General features: G+C 41.5%; 2 protein-coding genes across 2 annotated transcripts in view; one reads left to right on the forward strand and one right to left on the reverse strand.

Annotated features, from left to right (window-relative positions):
- Positions 1-402: 402 nt before the first annotated feature.
- IMPA2 (inositol monophosphatase 2) lies at positions 403-22,148 on the reverse strand. Its single transcript, XM_074576615.1, has 8 exons — positions 21,888-22,148; positions 14,292-14,425; positions 9,705-9,809; positions 8,250-8,295; positions 5,815-5,923; positions 2,165-2,273; positions 1,838-1,989; positions 403-984 (listed from the first exon to the last, which is right to left on the reverse strand). Exons 1-8 carry the CDS (start codon positions 22,008-22,010, stop codon positions 869-871), a joined length of 894 nt encoding a protein of 297 aa, XP_074432716.1. The 5' UTR covers positions 22,011-22,148; the 3' UTR covers positions 403-868.
- Positions 22,125-25,054, forward strand: part of MPPE1 (metallophosphoesterase 1) — a 32,876-nt gene continuing 29,946 nt past the window's right edge. Inside the window, exon 1 of the mRNA XM_074576611.1 lies at positions 22,125-22,263. The gene's annotated coding sequence lies outside the window, so the exon portion shown is untranslated. The remainder of the gene's footprint in view (positions 22,264-25,054) is intronic.

Here is a 25,054-nt window from a genome sequence, read left to right on the forward strand (position 1 = left end):
ACAGAGGCCTGCAGGACAGTATGATTTATCCTCATGCAGGGGGATGAAGGGAAACGAGAACTAGCTGGACAGTTTGTAAAATCACTAAACATTTTCCATGATGAGCTCTGTCGTTTGCCATTTGGATAGCCCCCACCGAAATCACCTAAGTAACCTATACTCTTTACCTGAAAATAACTTCCAATATTAGCTTTCTTCTATGCATTCTCTAAATTGCTGTAAACATCCAGGATACCCATATATATATATATATATATATATATATATATATAAAAATACACACATGGGGGTGTGTGTGTATACATGCATATACATGTATAGGTGTACAGATCTACACACATACACGCAGACATACATATATGTACATATACATATATACGGATATATAGCTATGACATAGTTAGGAAACAATAATGTCATTTTTATTGCATTCTTAAGTATCATAGAACAAGGGTATTGTAGGCACACATCTTAACTACTCGCCCTCACTATAGTCCTAAAGCTCATTTACCTGAGATCTGCATCTGTAAAAATAAAGTTCCATTTTTAGCTGCATGTTACAAAAGACTAAGTATCAGCCCCACAGATATGAAATTACAACTTCATTTTGAGACTAATTTACTACAAGTAAAATATGCTATCTTATAAAAAAGGATACTGCTGAAAGAGATACATATTAAAAAGGAAACATGATTCTTAGAGGTTTAAAAATCTCCCTATGCCTTCCCACATTGTAATAAATTTATAAAAAATATTTGACACAGAAAATCTCCACAAGAAAGCATCCTGCTGAAATCACGTACCCTTTAAGCCACCCATCTTGCAAAAGTTACATAGTTCAGGAGGGCAGGCTCCATGTTTTAAGCATTTAATTCTCATCATCCCGTCTGTAGTGAATAGTTTGTATTTCCTGAGCTATGAACATAGCCATCTCTCTGGTGCCCGCAGCAATCACCCGGCAGGACATAAGATCCAGAGGTCCCCCTGAGGAGAAGAGGATTAATGAGAATTGTCTTATGTTGTGTAAAAAGGCAATGTATTCTTAAATATAAACCATGCTGTAATCAGATAGGTTCAGAAACACTGAAAAAACTTCACACGTAGCTCCTTTTAGGGTGGGAAGGACAACCTAATTCAGCAACTTCTATCTGGAAATCTTCGGCAAAAATTGATTCAGAAAATTCTAGATACAGTGCCAAAGTATGCAACAGAGGCAGCAAATGTCTAGATTTGATCAGTATCCAACAATAAATGCAATATTCCCTTCTCTTAGCGACAGGAAGGGATAGAACAGAAATTAGTTCAACCAGCATACCCTTCTTCTTAATCCACCCTATCTTTCCGCAGTATCCATATATTGGTCACCAGTAAACCATTGCTTTGTGATGTGTACCACCTAAAGGAATGAAATAATAATCCGGAGACTGTGCTGTCCTCTACTCCCTCTGAGTAGTTCCTAGCCATTTATGTTCAGACAGGTACCCGAGAGCCCTCTTTTCTCGGGAGGCCGTCTCTGCTGAAATCTCTTTGGAGTCTGAGCGGATCTACCAATCTCCTGGGCTAGTTCTTTACTGTACATCTGATACTTCAAAGGAATTACCCAAAGTCATGGCTGGTTCAGAAGACCTTTGATGTGATGAAACCCCAGGCTGGAAGTACATCAGTGCGTTACGAATAACCAGCCAGAGTCTAGTGGAGAGTACACGTGTTTCTACAGAATCTTGCTAGAAATGAGATAGAGCCACAGAGAAGGGCTGTACCGAGGTAACACAAGTTGCCCCCAAAATAGCCACTCAGTCCCCAAAAAAGTCAACGAAAACAAGGATGTTGCACTCACCCGAAGTGTCTATCACAGTGCCGCCCGCCTCTCTAATAATGACAGTGGCTGCTGCCAAGTCCCAGCAGTGTAACCCAAACTGGTAATAGGCATCTGCAGCGCCGGATGCCAGATGGCACAGAGCCAAGGTCGAGCTCCCAATGACACGGACCCTAAACCCCGCGAGAAAGGGACATGGTAACGTAAAGCAGAAAACGCCTTTGCTTTCAACCTATGTGTTGAGATCGAAAAATGTGCAACGTACTTGTTTGGTTTGATATTTTTTTAAAATTTTTTTTTAACGACTTTTGGTCACAAAGGTGAGATGTATATTGTAAAATATCTTACCCATGTGCTTGGGCCTTGAGCAATCTCTCAATGTTACCCAGGAACAATTTCAAAGTTGCAGGGTCACGTTTTGGACCAATTTCTGTTAAAATTAAGGCCTTCGAGATATCTGCAATGTAGGTAGTTGTTTCCATTAATTCAAGAGCTTCCAGGTAGATTCTGGAAATCTGTTTTTAAATTAAACACTAACGGACTTTTCACAGAAAAACTATTTTCATGTCCCTTTTTTTACCCCAAACTCTTTCATAGGATAAGTGACAACTTTGCATAAAAATTCAAGCAAGGCTAGATTTCTCACATCAAATGGTCTGATCTAAATACACTTTAAAAAAAAAAAAAAGAACAGGAAGGTTAAAACCAAGAATGCATTCTTACATTCCTTCTCTTTCCATACATTGTTTTATTTCATTGACCGGTCAGCTTTTGGCAAATTCACTAACATTAGCAGTCAACTAAAAATAATGCAGTGACCTAGTAACTCTTAATGATGCTAATCTAATCATATTTGAAAAGAGGATGGTTCTTGAATAGGGAACTTCAGTGTAATTTGTTAGCAAATGATAAACATTTAGGAATGCAGTAAGAGAAAAGAAAAGTTTCTACCTAAATCACCATCACCCAGGAATAGCTGCCTTTTGTTCTGACATTTCAAAGACTGAAGACACCTTATAACTGAAAGAAACCCCTTTCTTATCACAAACTAAAGCAGTATCTTAATTAATGTAATATATGAACGTTTTATTTGTATTGTTTCAGCAAGGGCAATTCTGACCTACAGCAGGTGAAGATATCAACCTTGTGTACAGTCAAAGGAGAGACTCACAGTGACTTTGCAAGGTGTTGAAGTAGTCCTGACGTGAGGTCTGAATATTAGTAGTATGTAACAAGTGCGTGCCAACGCGGGTGGAGATGGTTGATCAAATGCCAAGTGTCCCTGCTTCTGCTGCACCAGCTGAGCTCGGAGGCATTAAAGATACGACAAAACTCAAAGGTTTAGGGGTTGATTACTTACTAACTAGGCTGCGCCCAAGCGTGAGGTGTCACCTTCTACCCTGGCTTAAAGGCAAGGCATTCATTCAGACAGGGAATGTCTACCTGGTTATTACAGCTAATTGCTTAAGTTGAAATTTCTTAGCAGAAGTAGCAAGGAGGTTTTCAAAAGCAAATTAGGCTGGAGTGAGACATCATTTAATTAAACAGGCTACCAATGAATTTAGTATTGCAGAGGAACATTATGGATTCAAGCAATGCGGTAGATGGTTGGTGAGTAACAGGTATGTAATTAGATTAAAAGTTACAGGGTATCACAAAGCTTAACTGTAGGAACATAGATTTAACAACCACTTTTCTTTTTAAATTACTGCATTAAAATACAGAAACACCAATCCAGGCACGCTGCAGGGTATTTGTTGTTTAGCCACCACTGAAAATTCTGGGTGGTGAAAGCAATCTGCCTTAGGTCTTTTTGCATAACAGACCAAATTTATAATTACAGAACATTTAATGCACGCCTCATTGCTGAAATGCACCAAGCATTCGCACCACACCAGTCATAGCTAGGTCATGACTAAGACAGTTGTTCTTTTGAGTTGTTAAATATATTTCTAATGCATAAATGGATCTCTTCCATTTTCATCAAGGCTACAGGTAGAAATTGGATCAAGAAACACAGGCAAGGAAGAGGGAGGTCTCTGCTCAGGAAAAGGAGCTGGCTGATCACAAGACTCACTGGGGTTTCAGGAATTCAAGGCACAAGAGAAAATTTACTGACTACTCCTCGCTCTGATAGAGGCCAGAAAAATAGGGAGGCTTGGGAGAAGAGATTTAACAGCGATATGAATAGATTTATAATGAAAAGACCAAATCCGTTGACCACAGAAGATTAAAAACCAGAAAATACACTTACAGTATTGGCACATGTAAGGCCTGACCTGAATCTAAGCATGAGAAGAACGTATCACTCAAGATCAAAGGGAAGATGGATTCTTCATTTAAGTGCATCCTGACTCCCATACCAGACCTCTACAAAATTTGGCATTGAAAAAGAACAGTGTTTGCGGGGACTGTGATTTCAAATGATTAAATCTGAACAATTAATGGATAGCATAGGTCAATGTTATACAACAGTCACATTTCCTGAAAACAAAAGGCATGAAGTAACACGACAGCCTAGATCTCCAACACATCATGCATTGGTGAAGGCTACTTGAGTTCCAGTGGTAGGTACAGGGAAATACACTCTCTGTTCCAGGGTTGGTTTATTTCACTGGAGCCACAGTCCTTACAGCAAAAGAGCAACTGTGATTTTATACACTTAAAACATCAATACAAGTGAGACTAAAGAAGATCCATCTTCACTGGTGAAATTGCCCACCACCAAATGATGTTTCTCAAAACAGAGGAAAATTTCAAAGCATTTGGAAAGGCAGGAGGTCCACTTCCCTTGCTATGTTCTAGACACCCACATAAGACTGGATGTCTAGAGAAAGGAGGACAAAAGTGGCATGTGCCAAAATCATTCCTTGCTCAACTGGAAACCAGAACTCTCTGACTGCAAAAGTGAGTGAGGCCGTTTTTCAAGAGTGTCTCAGCCAGCCCAACTGGGAGCACCCCTAGCTCTTCCTAAGAGTCTCTGCCAGCGCAGGCTTTTGGGGAATGTGAGATCTTCAAGCATTGACAAAAATTTCATGTATAATCAAGGATTAAAATCTTAGGGGTCACTGACCTTACAAATTGCTCCATCTCTCCAAATAGGGGGACCCCAGCTCACTATTAATTTACGTGAATAGCCAAACTTCCCAAATTTCAGGAATGTTTTAATGCAGGGTCTGCTTCGGGCACTACAACAAATCTGTATGTTAAATTACTTGAATTAACTGTGTTTCAAGTTCATTAAATCTCTTTTTGGGGTGAAATTTTTACCACCTCCTGTGTACAATGATGTATATTTTTGGCACATGTCTGCTTCTGTCTATTACTGAGTGTTATGTTCTCCTCTGCATTTTGATTGATTAAAAGAAAATGTCTCTACATCTATCTGATTATTGTCATCTATTATCATCAAGTAAACAGACAGATCTATGCTTTGGTTTACCAATAAAGTAATTCCATTAAAGCATTGGCTAAGTGTTCCTGGCTATTTGTATGTTGAAACGTACCTCACAAAAGCAAGCTGTTAAAGAACCCCTAATGAAGCATGCATCTTTCAGTTTACTGTTAGCATGTATGCCTACAGACATAATTAATACACTTTATAATGTACCAGTTTATTGGAAATTAAGTGAATAACGGCCGCCATAGTACTCCGAATTTGATTCACCATTCCCATTGCATCTTGCACATAAAATGTTATGCCAGGGTACAGCTGGAATGAAACTGGTGAATCCACTCATTCTTCCTTATTTTAAGCAATGGTTATGAAGCAAAATAATTTAGTATTATTTCAATAGTTCAGATGTATATTTTAAAAAGAAAATGAGGAAAGATGTGATTTTTTTCAGAAAAAAACAAACACACAACAACAGAATTATCATGCAGGTGAAATACTTTCCATCAGGATAATGATGTTCATTATCCCAATGATGATTTGCAACAACTCTGAAACAAAATTAACATATTCCTTTTAGAGTTCTAACAAAATCTAGACCAACCTGTCTCTTTTGATACCTGAAGCCTTTTGTCATTACAAAATGCCCCTTGACCTCTTCTACCAGTGTATAATCGTTCTTCAGTGCAGTGGTAAATTACACCAAATTCAAGCTTTAAGATTTTGAAAAGGAAAGAAATGAATGCAACTCAAATTACTCATCATAAATATAAACAACTACTAATGGCAGAAAGATCAGCAATATTTTAATTGGTACACGTAATCAAAGATTATATTGATGTTAATAAACTGGACTAATTTTACTATGACTGTGATATTGAGATAAAGGTCATATAAAATTCAGTTTATAAAGAGAAGTTAATGCAATCTGTTCGTGATCTTCTAAACTCCTACTTGCAGCTTGGGTTCACATTAGAATGGATTAAATGCTAAGTTGATTTCAAATTCAATGGCATGTTTTTATTGAAAGTGTGCAAGTCCTCTAAGGCCAGATTCTGAATGCTTTACTTTCACTGATGAGCGGTTACACCTAGACGTAATCCTACTGACTTTGGCTGGACCCTGAAGATTTGCAGCCCCAAATACACAGACAGCACCAGTCAGGCATCCAAACTCAGAAGTCACGGTACGCTGTTTATTAACAGTGGATGCTTGAATATGCACTTCACCTTTCATGATGCACTTGATTTGCCTGCCTTTTCAATCGTAGTAGTACGCTCCAGTCACGTGTTCAAACGTTTCTCTGCAAAATCCTTTTGTTTACACATAAAAGTGAGACTCTCATGAAGTCACACAACTCCAAGAGAAGGAGTTTGAAGAGAAATACCAAATATTGTGACCCTCAGTGAAAGCTTGAGAATGAGCAACATTGGAAATTTTGTGGGAGCATCTGTTTAGCAATGAGAAGAGGGTCAGAATTTGACCCTTGATATAAACCTGAGGTATTTAATATTTCCACTACTTTAACAGGTTTCACCAAAAGATTTTAAAGCACTTTACAAACTTCACTGATTAACTGCTAAAATCACCCCTAGATAGGCACTATTAGCAATATTTTATTTAGGGGCGGACAGATACACAAAAATTAAGTGACTTACACAAGGTCACAGAAGAAGTTGGTAACAAGGTCAATAAAACATCTCAGATGTTCTAGACTCCAAATCCTTTCCTGCTGCCCTTCTCCATTCAATGTGAATAATCATTGGTGTTCACCAAAGACAATTCAAAGGGAATAGACTGTCCTCGCTCCCTGAGGTCCCATCTATACCAAGTTTTTTTTGAGAAACACACTATTAATAGACTCTTTCCCTGAAGACATCTGCAGGATTTTCTTCAGTACTGTTCAAGGCTTACATTCAGGCCAGTTCCCCTGTGTATACTTTGGCTCCTTTTCAGCTCACTACTTTTTTCTGCTTTTCCCATTTGTTTACTGAGGGAGATTTAACATTCTTTATTTTTGTTTCAGCTTTGTTTAGTTTACATAACCCAAAATATGCAGCATCAAAATCACAATGGTGTTCTGGAAAACACAAATATTAGAGAAAGCTGTCTGGTAATAATACGTAGTATTCAAAAAGACCTTTGGCAATGAATAAACTTCAGGAAAGCATGGAAGTGTTTCTCTGTAGTTGCCATGTTTGAAAAGTCTAACTAGAGAAGTACACATTATTCTGTTTAAATCAGCAAGAGCCACTAGCACATCTGAAAACTATGCTGTTATTATACAGAATTCTTGCTGGCTTCACTGACAGCTATATATATATATTTAAGATTGTGGAATTAGGCCGAAAGAGGCACATTTCTTGGCAATTTGAATAGCTATTTCTTCTGCATATATCAAGCTGTAAACTGGCAACATCTGGAGAAAAGGCACTAGCATGAATGAATATAGCTAAGGAAACTCAAAATGGCACATATGAAGGCTAGGTACTTTTTCCCCTGTGTAATCAAGCTCTCCTGTGGGAAATATACTTATTTTACTATGTTAAGGAAACCACAAAGGCAGATTAAATGAACTAGGCCCATAATTTTGCACTCTTCACGGAGATCAGTTCTGAATTGCCTGATAGCAGCAGTTATCTTTCACACGTACCACTAGCAGGAAAGAAGCAATAGTAATAACGTAAGAACACTGGGAGATACATTTAAATTATGAATAAGCAGCACTATATTTAACTTATTATGGTTTTGTCTTACAAAACCTTGTTCACACCAGTATTCCTTTTTTTTTCCCCACAAAAATCCTATAATATTTATAATAATTTGTAAGAATTGTCTTGTAATTGCCAGTTTGCATAAGCAAGTTTTGCAAGACTACGATTTTAGACTAGTAGAGTATGATCAAATGCATTTAAAAAGCATGGAAAAACCTGAGTGGTGGCTGATATTTTTTTTTATTTTATTTATTTAAAGTTCCCACATGGTTTTGAGACTTCTAACCAGCTCTCAGGTACCCATCTTAAAGAACATACTTCATACCTCTTTGTTAACAGCAAATCCAATGCTCACTGCCACTGTTGGAAATCTGTGTAAAATAAGAAATGAAGTATTATTGATGAAAAATCTCTCAACTTACTCCTTATGCAACCCCCTTAGGCAACAAAGCCCCACAGGGAGCTCTGTGATTTTACTTGTGTCAAAATGCTCTTGACATTGTACTATTTCTCCTTTGTCGGTCTCTTTGTCAGTTCCTTTAAACTTTGTCAGCTCCTTTAAAAATGTAATTTAATGTTGGAGAAGGCGAGAAATAAACACATGAAGAGATCAGGATATTTATACTAAATGTGTTGCATATTGTAGTGATCTTTTTGCTTTAGTGTAATTAATTATCCAGTATAAAATCACTAACGTTGTCATAACAAGTCATCACTTCTAAAAGCGCATTTTGTTCAAGTTCAAGCATCTAAGACAGCAATTAAGTAGCGTGGAGATACCTTGCTGCTGACATCAACATAAGGAGAAACCAGTTCCTCTACCCTCTCTTTTGACAGAGTGATGATCAGGTATTTAATTTGGTCCTTTTGATTAAAGTATAATTATTGCATGTTAAACAATTAAATAAATTAATTTAGTGAAAACATGTTTTAAAGAGGGCTGTAGAGGTCCACGAAATATTGCTAGAAAGAGAAAGTTTCACTTAATTGCATGAAACACCAGCATGTTGACACCCCCCCACCTCCCCTTGAATTCTATGTAATCGCACCAGAAGTCAGGGAAATGTTTTGTTTTGTTTTGTTTTTGGTTTGTTTTTTTTTTAATGATAACTGTATTATTTTAAGTCACTAACTGTAAGGAAGAACATATTTAAGGTTTTAAAGTAGAAGTATTATGAATAGGCATTAGTTTACAACTCCTAGCACTCAAATGATTAATTAAACTTTTGCGTTTTTGCAGTAACGATCCCCAGACTTCTTTTTGCAGAGAAGTATCAGATAAATTTAAACCCAATATCTATGTACAACTTAGTTTTCAGTTCTACTCTACATATGTGCCATGGTTGCACTTCCCGGGAAAAATGAAGCATTTGTATTTGAAAGGGAGAAAACACCACTACTAAAAGGAATGTGTAACAACCACATAAGGCGTTAGGCCAAGTGCCATCACAGCGCAGCCTTGTTCCTCCAGTTCTGCTCAAGTCTCTGCACGTTAACGTGCGGTTATATATAAATGAGCTGTGAGTCAAGAGCTTTGGGTCATTAAGCAATCAGCAGAAACTTTAGCTTACCTTTAGATAACAGTTTACAGCTCTCTCCAGCACAAACACACACTCCCTCAGACACATTACGGGAAGGTACAAAAAGACAAAGGGATGACTCCTACTTATGAGTCAAAGGAACAAATCGACCACAGTAAAACACCTTTAAGCAGAAGGGAGGATTCGTGAGAAGCTACATTTTTCTCTTTTATGTATTTCCCAGTTCACTATCCACTTACCTGTGCACAAAGTTGCACGTTCCATCAACAGGGTCAATAATCCAGGTCGGACTGTCGGTGAGGACACATTTTGAACCAGCAGCAGTGGATTCTTCTGCAATAAACCTGCATTTGGTGTGGAGTAAAACAAGCGTCCCAGAAAACTGGCTTAGATACGTGACTTGGAAAGTCAAACTCCATCTCTCTGTTTTGAAGAGATACTTAATTTATATATATATACACACACACACACAAAATTTTTGTATAAATGTATATGTATAAACACACATATTTCTTTTTTCATTTGGGAATGGGGAACTTTCACAGAAACTTTGAAGGAGAGTTCTCAAATTTATACCATACTTTTTCACATGTTAAAGAAGAATTCTGTTTGTGTTCACTTTCCTGATTACCATTAAGACAGTCATGAAAATGAATGCAGAAACGGATCTGAACTGGCATCCCTGGAACTCTAGAAGTTTTTTTTAATGCAGAATGTAATTTTATGGATTAGGCCTGTCTCTTGCAGTAAGTAATATAAACTGCAAACTGTAGCTGCCTCTCTTCTGCAGTCAAAATCAGTCAGCAGGAAATAATGCACCCTTAGAAAATCCACAATCTCACTCCTACTTGAATTTTTTACAGTAGTGTGACTCAGGAAATTAAAAGTTTTACAAAGCTGAACTTTCTTTTTCCCATGACCCAGAGAAAATCAACAAATTAATTTTTTTGTTTGTTGTTTGGATGCACAAGGCACACATTGAAATCTAAGCTCATCGTCTGTTCTGTTGTTCTGTCCCAATTTCTTTTAGTAGATATGCTTTTTTTTTTTCCTCCCCCCCGCCCCTGCTTTTTCCCTGGGAAATGAACATCCAGTTCTGGCACATTTCCTGCTGACCTTAATTATCTTTGCTCTCCCATAAACTGTTCAGGGGCTGTTAGTATAAGTGTTGTGCAGGTGCTACTCTCACAGATTTGAATTAAGTTCTGTACGTCCAGAAGGTCTAACCAGACTGCTAGTACTGAATCTTGCTTTTGGTTTCACAGTTGAACAACTGGTAGTGGTATTCAGAGTTCCTGAAAACGCTTAAAGATAAAAAAGCTTCTCTCAAAGACTCAAAGAGAAAAAAATTGGATAAAATAAAGAGAAAATATCTTCTGCAGAAACAGTTGCTTCCCTAGGACTAGAGCAGTAGCTATTTTCTTTTGTGCCCTCAACATACACTGCGTGATGCCACATGATGCTTGCAACCACGAGCTTAAAATGTTCTGCATATAGCACAGAAGGAGACTTTTTGAATTTTCCAAATGCTACTTTGCCTTTCCCTCAGTAGAAAGGGACTATTTTGATGGCATTATGGGCCCCAGTTGGTATGAAGAGGGAAGTAGGAAGCGTTTGTTACTATTTTCATCTCCATTAACGATAACAGCTGAAGGATGAAATGTTAGTGTGCAACTGAGAAACGAGAAAGACTTGAACACGTGTTTGGACTTCTCAGTCAAACATAACACTTTGCAGACTCCTCACTGTAAATATTCCAATATTGTTATTGTTGGTGCTGTATCATTTGACTTTTGCTTTTACAAATCTTGTAATTAGCACCTAAATGCAACCATATGCTTCGGCTGTGCTGCTGTCTGCAGAGGAACCTCATCTTCTCACAGACGGAGCACCTTCCATCCCATCTCAGATTGCCCATCTTCCCCATAAATTATGCCTCTGCTTCAACCTTCTGCCAAGTCCCCCAGCCAGAGCCTGAACTGTTGCCGTTGTCTTGCCAGTTGAAGAAAGGCGAAATGGGAACCTCTTTAAAGACAAGAGTATTTCTGTGTAAAGTGTTTTGCCTTCAAGTATCTCTTCAACTAAGTCTTTCCCTCACCTTTTCCTTACAGCAGGGTGTGATGCTGCAGTACGCACATACAGAAATGCTAACGTGAAGCCGGGGCCACAGCCATGCCATTGAGAAAGTCTTGACGTCCAAGAACAATTTTTCCAAAACGGATGTAGGACAAATGAGGTGAAAATTTTATGAAATTTGGGCTAATCAGTTAAAATCAGCCCCTTGCTGTTATACAGTCCTGTGTATTGTGAGAGGCCCTCCAGGCCAAAATCAGATGTGTTGCTCTATGGCTCTCTGTCCTGTAAAAACATGCAAACTAAGCAAAACATTCAGCCCCAAGTACTGGAGACCAAATTGTAGGAACAGCTTGAGAAGTAGGGGAGGTCGCCATGTTACTACAAGCAGTTAATTTAATACGCCAGCCTGCCAGCTCTGTTGACCTCTCATCAGATCTGGATTAAAGTTTTCTCCCACTGAAAATGAGTCCAGTAATTTTAGCCCAGCCTTAGTAGACATCTGTTCATACCATGCTGCCACTCTGAAATTCGTTGCTGGGACAGCAGGGAACAGCACAGAATCAACTGCAGGAGTGATACCCAGTCAAGCGCAGGAGGTTCAAACTGGGGCTCTCCCTCACCTATGCCCTGATGGGGGTCTGAGGGCAGAAAGCTGGGAAGCTAGAGTTGGATGTCACCCTCCGGAATGGCTGTGTCCTGGTTTTAATGTCTACAGGATTAAAGCCACACTTAACACCAAAGGCGAGAACTTGTGTAACAATAACACAGGCAAATAGTACGATAGCCTTTTTCAACCAGTAGCCCCTGATATTCTGGCTGCGCCTATCCGCACTTCAAGGATCTACCAGAAAAACTATCAAAACAAAAAAGCATGAATTAAGATCATACATATCACTTAGCCAACAGAGCGAAGAAGAAACAAACATGGGACAGGATTACATTTATAACAGATTTTCCTGATATTTCTCTTCACTTCTGAGTACATTTCCAACATCTCAAGACTCATCGTTGCCACTCTGCAAATGGCACAGATTCAAATGAGACCCCTTTTAATTTTTCTGCCTCCTATGATACATTTTTTCGGCTCGGAGAACATAAGAATCAAGATAATTTAAGAGAAAGAGAAATAACAGAAAACTTCATTGATGCTTTCAACAGCCAGATTAAGGAAAAGACTGAAGACAATTTAAATGGTCTTTAAATGTTTTCATTGCACTTTAAATTAAACCTTGATGCTACTGTGGACTCTTCATTGCAAGTGTTTTAATCTAGTCTAGGTAAATCTAGTTTTAACCTATTGTTTAGTCTAAATGCACTCACTGTCTGAACCAACTCCAACCAAAACCAACAACCAATATCAGCAAAAAATAATCGTCTTGAAGAAAAAGCAATTCCTTCATTTGCTTATAAAGTCAGAAGTTAACTGTACAGACTTTATTAAGTCAGGGGTTTTTCAGTTCCAAAATCTATGCTGACCTTACAACTTTTGTTCCTATTCTGAGTAACTCGAGTGCTTCTGATGATTTTCACTTTATGCGAAATGTGTACGTTTCATGTTATCTGGCAGACTGTTCAAGGAAAAAAACCCACAACATAAGAGTGGAGATGAGAAAAGAGAACTGCCAGCAATAGTAGAAGGACTATTACAAAAATAATAGGCTTGTAAAGCCTGGCACTGTCTTGAGAATCACAGCCAAGAACCACACATTATGCTGTACAGTACCACTTCAATATGTGATCACATACAACACGTACTTAGAAAGCCATATTTAGTATATAATGTTCTTTCTACTCTGTCTTATGGTGTTTTGTTTTTTTTTCCAGCAGCATTGCCGACAATCAGATTAGTAGCGGAGCCCTGCAGATTTTCATCTTTGTTGATTTCTGCGCAGCGCCAGAGTGCAAGGCTCATCTCCACCAGCGATGCACACAGTTAGAAGGAAGTCATGCAGTATTTAAGGGATACACAGGCTCTGCACTGGCTCGGCAGGAAGATGAATTTTATCCTTGTGGACTGAAGTCAAACGTGGAAATTGATTGCAAAGTCTCTGCATCAAGCCAAACCCGGCCAACTAATACAAAACCTCTCTCTAATCTGTGCATGTGCTAGGAGTTGTTATTTTCAAATTGACCATAATAATTCAAGAGGACTCAACAATCTGATCTATTTTTAAAACCTTGGGTTGACACCCCATATAGTAATTTATATCCTGTTTATGTACACGCATCAAATGATGATGATAAACAACCCTGATTCTCAGTGATCTCAGGATTCTATACAACACAAGGTACATGTGATTCCGTACGATACTTGTTCTGATCTGGCAAACGCTTATGTGAGACGGCAAAAGAAAGCACAGGAAAGGTCTGCAGGATGTGGCCTTTGCTATCATTAATTTCAGCTATATTTTAATAGATATCCACAGCATAATTCTTAATACAATAGAGAACAGATCAGTATTCTGAAAATCATGGGGATACATACGAAACCCCCATACATGATGTCCCTACAGCGGAAACAATACTATTAAATACATATATTAAGAAACGTAACTATTAGAAAATAATAAAGCACTAAGTATAGGGAAGTGGTACTTTTTAAAAACAGGAGTCCTATGAAAGTGTCCAACAGCAATAGGCTAATATGTGAGAGAGGGATATATAAACTTTTAAAATTCCCTTTAAATGCCAGTCAGATATGCTCTTAAAGGAAAAAAGGTCATTGATAGTTTCTTTCTATAGGCACCCACCTGTGGGAGGGAAACTTCTCTTTCAGAACGGAAATAATTAAATTTTCCACAAAATGATCAGTTTCTGTCACAAGATCTGCTGCAGATGTCTTTGTGGACACTTGTTTTTCCTCTGTTAGAGCTTTCCTAATAATCTGAAAAAGAAGATCACAAATCAGATTTGTTGGCCATTCATCCTGTGCAAACTAAAATAATATATTTACCAAAAAATTATAGCTAATCCTGAAAACCAACTGTAGACCTAATTCTACCGGAGCTTGTTCTAATTCTTCTGACTAAAAATCCTTCTGAGATAATGAGCAGTCTCTGGGAACACGGCATTTTGAATGGCTCTGCAAGAACCTTTCTTGACAGTTCAGAAAAGGATTGATGAATGGGATGCAACTAATGGAATAAAAGGATGATGGCAGGCATCATGATTTAGGAAATTACAAAAACTACATGTAAGATAAGAAACAGCCTTGAGGCTAAAGAATTTTTAACGGAAATTCTTTTTTTTTTAAAATTTACAGGGCCAATACCCCACTGCTCTCTTACTTTAAAAAACACGCTATAAAGCAAACCCTGTTGGTTTATTTTTTTGCCAACAAAGACAAACAAAGTTTATTTTTCCTTGTGCATATGGTTTTTTTGGAACTTCAAGTGCTGGCCACCCACTAGTTCCCAAAGAATTGCTATATATTTAACAAAACCAAAAATTCAGACTTTTCCCCAGATACAGACCCAGTGATCTAACCCTGGATTCTGCTCTGGAAAAGTCTTTATCTCCTTTTCAAGGGTTTTAGTGCTATAAACTCTGAACTGCACCACATCAAGAACAAATGCACATACGAGAAAACAGTTAATAAAAGCTTTTTTCCAATTTTCCCATTTTCTTTCTGTTTTTTTCCACTCCTTCATTAAAAAGGAAAATAAGGGGGCAGGATGCAAAAGAAGCTGACTTATTTTTTAACCGGTAAAAATGATAAGCTATTTGAAATTAGGAAAACCAAAACAAAGCAAAAATTAAGCCCCACTTATTTGTATAGAATTATATTAACAAAAGCCAGCACCAACAAGACCAATATTCCAAGTCCCTTCTAAAACTTCTATATTTCAATTGCTTAACTAACTTTCCATTGATCGAAGTATTTTAAAACCACTGACAAATGTTTGATGACCAAAGAAACCAGTTCTGCTGTATTATGCATGGGAAAGGGAACCAGCAGCTCACAAATTTCAGTCTCATCTCCTGGTTTTTGTAGGATAAAATACTACTTTTGAAGGGTGTGCTGATTGTTCTCACAAGTAATGGATATTGCTGATTGTTGCCTTAATAGGGAATGTAACTGGACTAATGTTTCTGTTTCATGAGCTGTAAAACATTAGTTATGCCTATTTACTGAGATCGTGAGGGTAAGTTAGTGCTTTTTGGTTTGAGGTCTTGCTAAAGTTCATTATTGTGTATCAAAATATTAACACACTTAATATTTTTCTCCCCTCAACGCCCTGCATGGTTTTCTTGATGTTTTTTCCACAGAAGCATAAAAACGCAGCTTTAGGCAGGCCCTTGGGCTCCTCTTTGGTCCAAAGCAAAATCCAAACCACTCCAACCATCTCGGTTGTGTATTCTAAAAAAACTGCTACTCTGATACCTTTTATTTTAATTGCTCTTCTTTACTTTTATATTGCCTATAACAGTAAATGCCATGCTTAAGACTGAGCTCAGGGCTTTGCATGGTCAAACAGATGAGGAATACACTCCTTTACATAGAGAAGATTTGACTTCCTTTTTAGCAGTGCCATGTTCTTGACTCATATTCAGTTTTAATACATAATGGATTGAGGAGATTTTTGTAGACATTTAAACCAGTACATGCCAGCGCTTAGCAGGAGAGTGAGATCACACCTGAGCCCTGCTGCAATAAGAAGAGCGGAGGAGAAAGCCCTCTCCTGGGGACGTGCTCTGCAGTCGGTTGCTTTTCACCATGTGCTCCGGCACTTGAGCACTCCTTTCTGAATACAATCCTTTGCACCTCTCAGCACTGAACTTAATATTTTCCATTTCTGATCCTTTGTCCAGTTGTTCATGACCATTTGTAACTTTAACCCTGCCCGTTTCTCTGGTGACCTGCACCTGCCAGCCTGAGATCACTTTGGAGGTGCCAAAGGTGTGACTCTGATGGCCTTCTTGCCCATCTCCTCCTCTGCAGGCCCACGCCGAGGGGCCGTGACACACGTTACCCAGCCCTACGATGGACTGCTACTCCCCACCTCTTACACCACCGATGTGTTGAGGGGAGAGTAGGAGAGAAGTCATGATGCTGTGCCGAGGTCACCCACTGCAAATGGGCACCGTGTCTGTACTAGCTCACCTGCAGTACCAGGTGACGTCGTGGGGTGGACGGGCCCCTGCTAATTCTCTGCCTTTTACAAGGTTCTGGCAAAAGGGACTCGTGCATTTGCACTGGCTTGTACAGGTATGTAATCCAAGCCAGAATCCAACATGCAAAGATCACATTCCCTGCATCATTGACGAAACAGCTTTTGTTCTTCAGAAATTCATCAAATAGCTCCGAGCGGTCCAGAATTCAACCTATGTTGAATAATCCCTAAAAAAATCATCTGCCTACAAAGAGTGTTAGAGCCTGGTGCCTCAGAGTACTTTGAAAGCATTACTCAGCTCCCCTCCTTGCAAAAGCCTTATGATAAGGTTTGTAGATACCTAGTGCTATTGCCTGCTCTTCCCAGCTGGGCATGGAACTCCATCAAAGTCCCTCTCTAGGTAACAGGGAGCAGATAAGTGGAAGACCAAAGGAACTACAGGTTGATGAAATGAAAACAGCTGATTGCTCCTTATCTCTATTGTACAATGAAATTGGCAACCAAGGTGCTGTATTTTGGCTGTAAATGTATTTTACTAGGCTTTACCACTGTATTTATAGGTTGTCCCCAGATTATGGAGATTTTACAGCAATTTCTAAGCAGCTGATTTTTGAGAGCATGGTTATTTAGAGTAGAGTCACTTAACACTTTTAATCCCTACTGCCCCTCCTCTAATCGAGACTTGGCTACATCTTATCCTATACCTGCTTGGGAGTATATGCAAAGCGAAGGGCATCTACACCAGTACGTGCATGGAGACCACATCACAGAGCAAGACCCAGGTTGTCCCTGCTCCCTTCTTCGTTTGTCACGGAGCAGGGCAAGCAGAGCTGCAAGGGCTTGGAGCAGTCATGGTCCTGGACTCTTCCTTTCCTAACACCTTTGTGACATTAAGTCATACAAAGTAGAGCGGAAAGGACAGAGGGCCAAGATGCCTTTTCCCCCAGGACCTGCCAGGAGAGATACCTACAGTGAGGTGCTCGTGTTAGATATTTCATCTCCACACACCGCTTGCACTCACCACACACTCCTGGGAGCTCCATGATGGATTTACTTGCTTGCATTATTGTCCTGAAATATTTGCTCACTGGTAAAAATCAAACATCTAAATAAAAAGCATAACTACCTGCAAAAAAAAATTTAGGAAATACCAATCTGGTTTGCTAAAAAATCTGTCCATGTTCCATAGAAAATAGCCTAACAATATCCTCTGGGAGCAAATACGGGGAGAAAAAAATATCCTGGCTTTTTAGAACATCAGTGAAAATTCTGCTTTGTTTTTGTGGGATTCTGCTAGGTCTCTTATGCCTCATAAAATTGTTTTCTGGGGAAAAAAAAAAGTGGGGGGCAAAAAAAGAGAGAGAGGGAAAAAAAAGTAGTTTGTGTGGACTTCAGCATGCTAGCTTCTAGTCTCAGTTTCTAACCCTTATTTTAACCTGGATGCACATCTACTAATTTTGGTAAAGTTTCTCCGACTGTAATTGCAGAGAACTGTGCAAATATTAGGCAGTGCTCTCAACAGCATCAAAGATGCAGAGACTAGTTGAGCCTGCTTTTCTTTAGCAAAAAGTGATATTAAGCCAATGGCCACACTCTCATGAATACAGCAAGCAGAGTTTGCTCACAGAAAAAAGCAGAAGAGAGGTTTGAAAAAGTGCAGTTACGTGTGGCCTTACAAAGCGAATTAGACATCATTTTAATGCAGGTCAATTACAGAGATTACAAAACCATGAAACAGCCATCTATATTAAACAGGAGCCTGTGATACTTCATAAAAATAATGGAACTAAGTAACAGGACGGGCAAGAGAGACAATGATTTTTAACCCGGGAATAGAAGTTACTCCAGCAACATCACTTTTGACACATATTAAAGCAATCATTTCTTTACCGGTCTTTTAAGTTTAGAAGAAGCTATTCCAGAGTGTAGATGCCTATCTGTTGGACAGAAGATACATTTTACTTATACTCATGAAACATGATGCAATATAAACCAAACAGTTGTGTAAGCCAAAAGGGAAGACTAGGAAACTGTATTCCTGGTTAACTTCTAGAAATCCAAAATCTTGACTTGAATGCCTTTCTTCTGGTTGGCCTCTGCACCGGGACTCCTGCAGACACTTTCTAACGATTCCAAGCCTTCCTAACCTGCTGTGGGCCTGGGAAATGGAGAGCCTTAAAAGAAAGGACAGAGTGGCAAAATTTCATGCAGGAATGGAGACAGGACTCAGATCTGGGGAAACAGAGAGTGCAAGCAGATTTCTGGAAATAGAGGTGAAGGCGGAGAGGTCTGAGGGATAGGAAGAGAGGCAGAAGAAAAAGATGAACTTGACCAGTAGAACTGACTATTTTTGGTGACCAAACTAAAACTCAATTTTATCAGTCAATTTTCAACAAAAATCCAGTCCCATCAAACCTATGTTACACTGCATTTGGTATCCTCATCTCTAGCTTCTTTTGGGAATAGCTAGAAGTGGATTGACATTTAAATAAAAGATATAGCCCTATCTGCATGTTTTCTTCAACAAGTATCTCTGATGGTTTTCGTAACTAAGAACATCCCTTAACATTATGGGCTAGATGAGGTGACGGTGAGGTGGCTCGAGAGCTGGCTGTGTGACAGAACTCAGAGGGTTGTGATCAGCGGCACAGAGTCCAGTTGGAGGCCTGTAACCAGTGGTGTCCCCCAGGGGTCAATACTCGGTCCAATTTTGTTCAGTACATTCATTAATGACTTGGATGATGGGACAGAGTGTATCCACAGCAAGTTCACTGATGATACCAAATCGGGAGGGGTGGCTGACACTCCGGAGGGCCGTGCTGCCATCCAGCGGACCTGGACAGGCTGAAGAGCTGGGCAGAGAAGAACCTAATGAGGTTCAACAAAAGCAAGTGCAAGGTCCTCCACCTGGGGAGGAAGAATGCTAAGCACCAGCATAGGTTAGGGGTGGACCTGCTGGGAAGTAGTTCTGAGGAGAAGGATCTGGGGGTCCTGGTAGACAGTAAATTACCCATGAGCCAACAATGTGCCCTTGTTGCCAAAAAGGCCAATGGAATCCTGGGCTGCATAGGGAAGAGTGTGGCCAGTAGGTCGAAGGAGGTCATTCTCCCCCTCTACTCTGCACTGGTGAGGCCACAACTGGAATACTGCGTCCAGTTTTGGGCTCCCCAGTTCAAGAGGGACAGGGAACTACTGGAGCGGGTCCAGCGTAGGGCAACTAAGATGATTGAGGGACTGGAGCATCTCCCTTATGAGGAAAGGCTGAGAGAGCTGGGACTCTTTAGCCTGGAGAAGAGAAGGCTGAGGGGAGACCTTATTATGGCATACAAGTATCTAAAGGGTGGGTTGAAGGAGGATGGTGCCAGGCTCTTTTCATTGGTTCCCAGTGACAGGACGAGGGGCAACGGGCACAAGTTAGAACATAGGAAGTTCCGTTCAAATACACGGAAAAACTTCCTTACAGTGAGGGTGACAGAGCACTGGAACAGGCTGCCCAGGGAGGTTGTGGAGTCCCCTTCTCTGGAGATTTTCAAGACTGGCCTGGATGCAGCCCTGAGTGATGTGCTCTAGGCAATCCTGCTCTAGCAGGGGAGCTGGACTAGATGATCTCTAGAGGTCCCTTCCAACTCTGAAGTTTCTGTGATTCTGTGATTACAAAGTTAATAAAAACCTACGCAGTTCCAAAGTCCTACTTCACAACATCCTTGACTGGTTTAAATTTGGACTGACAAGGAATCGGCCATTTCCTGCCAGCTGCAAGGTAGCGATGGCAAATTGGGAACTAAAAAGATGCGAGGATTAACCATCTGGAATGTTTATTTCTTCCAGGAAAAGGTGCTCAGCTGTAATCTTCTGGGCAATCAAAATGGCTGGAGATGGTTACAGCTGTCTTCACGAATTGATATTTTGAGAAATAAGGTGTGGAAGTTTGAGTAAGTCTGAGAGTCTCTCTTGTGAAATGGCTGGCAGAATGAATATGCTGGAGAAACTCCCGTTTGCAGAGTCTGTGAGAGCATGACCTGTCATCCCGATTTGGATTATCCATTTATTCTTTGTATTACTAAAACAAGTCTCCTCTCCTCTGGCATTCTGTTCATCTTTGTCTTCTACCAAGGAGAAAATACATTTAATAATACATACTAAGGAAAAGTTACAGGTCCTGGACTCAAGACAGAAAAGGAAGCTCCTTAAATGATAGTGTACAGGTACAAAGTGTTTCAAAATATAGCAGAATGGAAGCAGAAAAGAAATACACGTTGCTGAGGTTTGTCTTTTACCCAATTTCTCATCTGAACAATCTGCTGATCCCACTTCTTGGCTCTGCTAGAGTCAGTGGAAGTTTTGCTGTTGCACTCCGTGGGGACAGGATGTCTCCTTAGCTGACTAACCTTCTGCTGTGTTGAAACACGGGTCTTAAATAAGCCACTCCAGATCTTAACAGAGCCACTGCTCATTTATCTCTAGCAAGTGAATTTCAGTCACTCTGAAGAAACTAGTATATATAATAAGAAGATAAAACCTCTCTGACATGACTATTTTCCTCTGCATAAACTGCTCAAATGCTGGTACTGTAAAGTGTAAATACACAATATTCTGGATAAATGCACCACAGCATAAACCCCCAGTTGTAGATAAATTCAACCTCAGCATCACAGCATGCTCCAAAACATTACAGCAGCATAATAAATGCTTGGCGTGTATTTGAGAAAAGTTACCAAAGCACCTTCACGCTGACAAATCTTTACGCCGTTTTTTTTTTTTTTAAATTTTAATTAAATAAAAATACTCCCAATCACAAAATAAATCTGTTTTCACCCGAAGCACTTCCTCGTCCTTATGCTGGATGCAGTCCCCGAGGGATGGGGACCCCCGAGAGATGGGGATCCCGAGGGAAGCGTCCCCGAGGGATGGGGACCCCCCCCCGCGGCAGAGGGGAGGGAAGCGGCCGAGGGCTCCGGCGGCGGCCCGGCTGAGCGGGGCAGAGCTCTGCCGCCTTCCTTCTCCTCCTCCCCAGCTCTACCACACGGCCTTTCCTCAAAACCCACCCTCAGCTCTTTTTTTTTTTTTTCTCGTTAATTTTAGGAGTTCAGCCGGTACAACCGCCCGGCAAGAGGATGCTCCAGCCGCGGACCAACCCGACCCGCTCCTCCCGGGTCCCTCCGCGGCTCCGTCCCGCCGCCGGGCAGCCCCCCCCAGGACTGAGGGGAGCCGGGCGGGCGGCGGGTCTCTCACCTGCCCGGCGCGGAGCGCCAGCTGCACGGCCACCTCCGCGCACTCCTTCCAGGGGTCCCCGCCGCCACCGGCCGCTGCCGCCGCCGACCCCCCTTCCTCCTCCTCGTCCTCGCAAGGCTTCATAGCGGCCGCTCCGCTGCCCCGCGGCAGGGCCGGGGTGGGGGGGACGCGGGGCGTCCCGGCTCCCCGCCGAGGAGTGGCCGCGGAGGAGGAGGGTGCCCGCCGCTCACACCGCCGCCCGCTGCGCCGCGGCCCCGCCGCTGTCACTCCGTGGCCCGGCGCCGCCCCGCCGAGGGGAGCGGGGCGGAGGGAGGCTGGCCCCGGCGGCCGCAGCGATCAATGGGGAAGGCGGGCTGCGGCTGGCTACTGGCTTTAGGTGAGCCCCGGGGGAGGAGAAGAAGGGCCGGGAGAGGCGGGGGGCTGCCGCGGAGAGGAGCGCCCGGGGCCGCGCCGTAGAGGGGCAGGATGCGGAGGGGCAGGATGTGGCGGGGAGGCCGCCGGGCCCGGCCCACCCCGCGCCGCCGCCATAGCCGTGGCCACGACCTGGGCCGCCCCGCCTGACATGGCGCCGCGGCCCTTAGCGGCGGCTGGGGCGTTAATTGCTTCCTCCGAGATAACGGGCCGGCCATTCCCTCAGGCCCCAGCGGGGCCCCTCGGCGTCCTGCCGCCCCTTGTCTTCCCGGGCGCTGCGTGAGGGAGCGGCCTCTCAGCCGGGGCCGGCCAAGGGCCTTGCCGGGGAACGGGAGTCCGGCCCGCAGCGTTACCGGTGCTTTTTTGGTGGGAAGGTGACGGTTGTCATCGGCCAACTCCGGAATAAAGGGGAAAAAAGTGGCCCCGGGGGCGGAAAGGCGGTTCAAGAGACTTTTGATTTCAGCAGCTTTTTAGTGTTGGTGGGAATTAAAGTGCGGAGTGGCAAATACGTTGCCCTTTCGTTTTTGTTTTGGTTTTTTTTTTTCACTTGCCTTTTGTATGTCGTTTTGGATTTGTCAAGGATGAGAAGAAGAGAGTTAAGAACCTGCCGTCCCAGAAACTGTATGAGCCACATTGCTGTGCATTTGAGCTAAGTTTAATTGGCTTGGGTATTCTAGCTAAGCTGACAGACCCTAAGTTGAGATCTGTTTTCTTTTATTTACTTGTTTATCTCGTAGGACACAGGTGACTTTGGGATGAGAGGGACATAACACTCCAGCCATATGTAGTCCACAAAAATAATAGACAGTGTTTTAAATTAAGGGCTTGGACCTTTTCCTTCTAAGATAAATGACAAAACTTCATGGATTGCAGTGCACGAATTCAGCTTCATTCTTTAAATTTCTAAGCTGGCAGTGGATACTACACAGACAGCAAGGCTGTCGGTCTGCTTAGCAAAACATTTTCTGATCCCATTTTGAATCCGAAAAAACAGTAACAAACACTGGGAAGGTGAATTAACTAATACCTGAAGTTTTAAAGTTTATGAAACTATGAAATTATGAAATTTTGCTTGAGGAAATCCTCACCAAACGTTTGTCACTCCTGCTGACTGATTATTCTGCTTCTAAGTCACTCATTTCCTCCAACCTCGTATCCGCTTTGTCCTCATGTAAGATTAGTTTCAAGTGCAATCACTCTATAAACATGTAATGTAATTTGGAATAGTATGGAACAATTGCTCTGGATTCTTCTTTAATCTTAGTAACCTCCAAGTTTTAGGAATTTGTGCTTGTTATTGATGCCATGCTCAGCGTAGCCTGAGGTGGCTTCAGGACCTTCCCCAGAGCGTCTCCGTGCTGGGGCAGACGGGTAAACATATTTACTGGTGAGGTGTAGTAAAAACAGCTTTAACTTTGGTAAATGAGAAAATCTACAGCTAACCATGGCTTTGCATTCTAGGAAGCATCTCAGACCATGGTAAAAGTCTTTTCTGTGTTTTTCCTTGAAAGAGGAAGTTTTAGTTACTGAATTGGCCAACAGCAAAACAGTCTATATACCTTTTGCTGAAACTGGCTGGATACTACTGTGACGTAGAGCAGATGGTTTTCTCCCTTGTGTCTTGGGTCTGCTGCAACGCCCGGAGGTTTGTTGCGATTAGGCTGCCACAGAGGCATTTGAAAGGTCTGTTTAACTCGTGTTTTAAAAACAGGGCAGTGTGACTGGTAGCGAAGTAGGCAAGATGCAGAAATATCCTCACCGAAGGTTACTGTAGAAAATCACTGGCATGGAGAAATGCTGTGGTAAAGGGGGGAAAGTGCTCTCAATATTTTTCTAAGCAGAAGTAAGTCACCTCTCTAGGTGATGTCTGAGTGGCATTTGGAAAATAAGTGGCTCCATCTGGCTCAGTAAAATTTCCGCGACCTTCTCTTCGTCTTGGTGGTAGAATATTAGTAAATTGTTCACCGAAGGCTGAACTTGAGAGGCTAAAATATCAACTTAGCGAACCCCTGGTTTTTACAGGTTCATTCCAGCTATGTGCCTCATGCAGGTAAAAGCCAAGAAATAATGCTTCTTAGAAAATCAGTGGCTGCAGCGAGTATTTTAAGACCATTCAAAATACTTTGCAAAAAAAAAATACAGCTGCCTGTAAGGCCTATAAACAGATGGCAGTATTTTTTCATCATTCTCCCAGTCTGTGATGACTGTTTTCTTATTACTGTTCTGAAGTTTTTTCGAGCCTTCCTTAGCCTAGACCTGCCAGGCAGCATGAACTTCCTCCTGTGAGTGATTTTGAATGTCCGTCCGTTCACCTCTGAGCAGGTTGAGGCTGCTCTCTGCCTTGCTGGATCAGACTCTCGGCTCATCTTTCATAACTGCCAAGGTCTTTCATAACCTCTGATCTTTCATAACCCCAGACGCTAGCCAGTTCCTCTCACGTGCCTTTCGTAACCTACACACACGCCACGTGTTTAATCTTGTCCACTTTGAATAGGCCCGTCCTGGATGAACCTGAAATACTGGTGTTTCTCGGGTGCTTCATCTGTCTGAATCCTCCTAAGCCCCAACCAGATTCATGTAGAGATCCGACTTCCTTCCCTGAGACAACAAATGCTCAGGCAGAGTGGAAAACCTGTTCCCTCTGACCTCAGAGCAGAAAATGGAGTGTAGTCGTGGATTTCCTTCTCTCCCAGGGTGTGAAGCCCATATTGACTTAGGTGTGGCTCAACTGGAGGTGGTCATCTTCTTCACTTCCT

Source organism: Larus michahellis, chromosome 2 (assembly GCF_964199755.1).
Source record: "Larus michahellis chromosome 2, bLarMic1.1, whole genome shotgun sequence".
NCBI lineage: Eukaryota > Metazoa > Chordata > Aves > Charadriiformes > Laridae > Larus > Larus michahellis.

Bases quoted from the DNA above. Each gene is read 5' to 3' on its own strand.
- IMPA2 (XM_074576615.1), bottom strand. From the start codon at position 22,010: ATGAAGCCTTGCGAGGACGAGGAGGAGGAAGGGGGGTCGGCGGCGGCA. The intron at 14,426-21,887 runs GTGAGAGACCCG...CTTCTTTTTCAG, and splicing joins TGGCGCTCCGCGCCGGGCAG to ATTATTAGGAAAGCTCTAAC. The intron at 9,810-14,291 runs GTGGGTGCCTAT...CACCAAATGCAG, and splicing joins GAGAAGTTTCCCTCCCACAG to GTTTATTGCAGAAGAATCCA.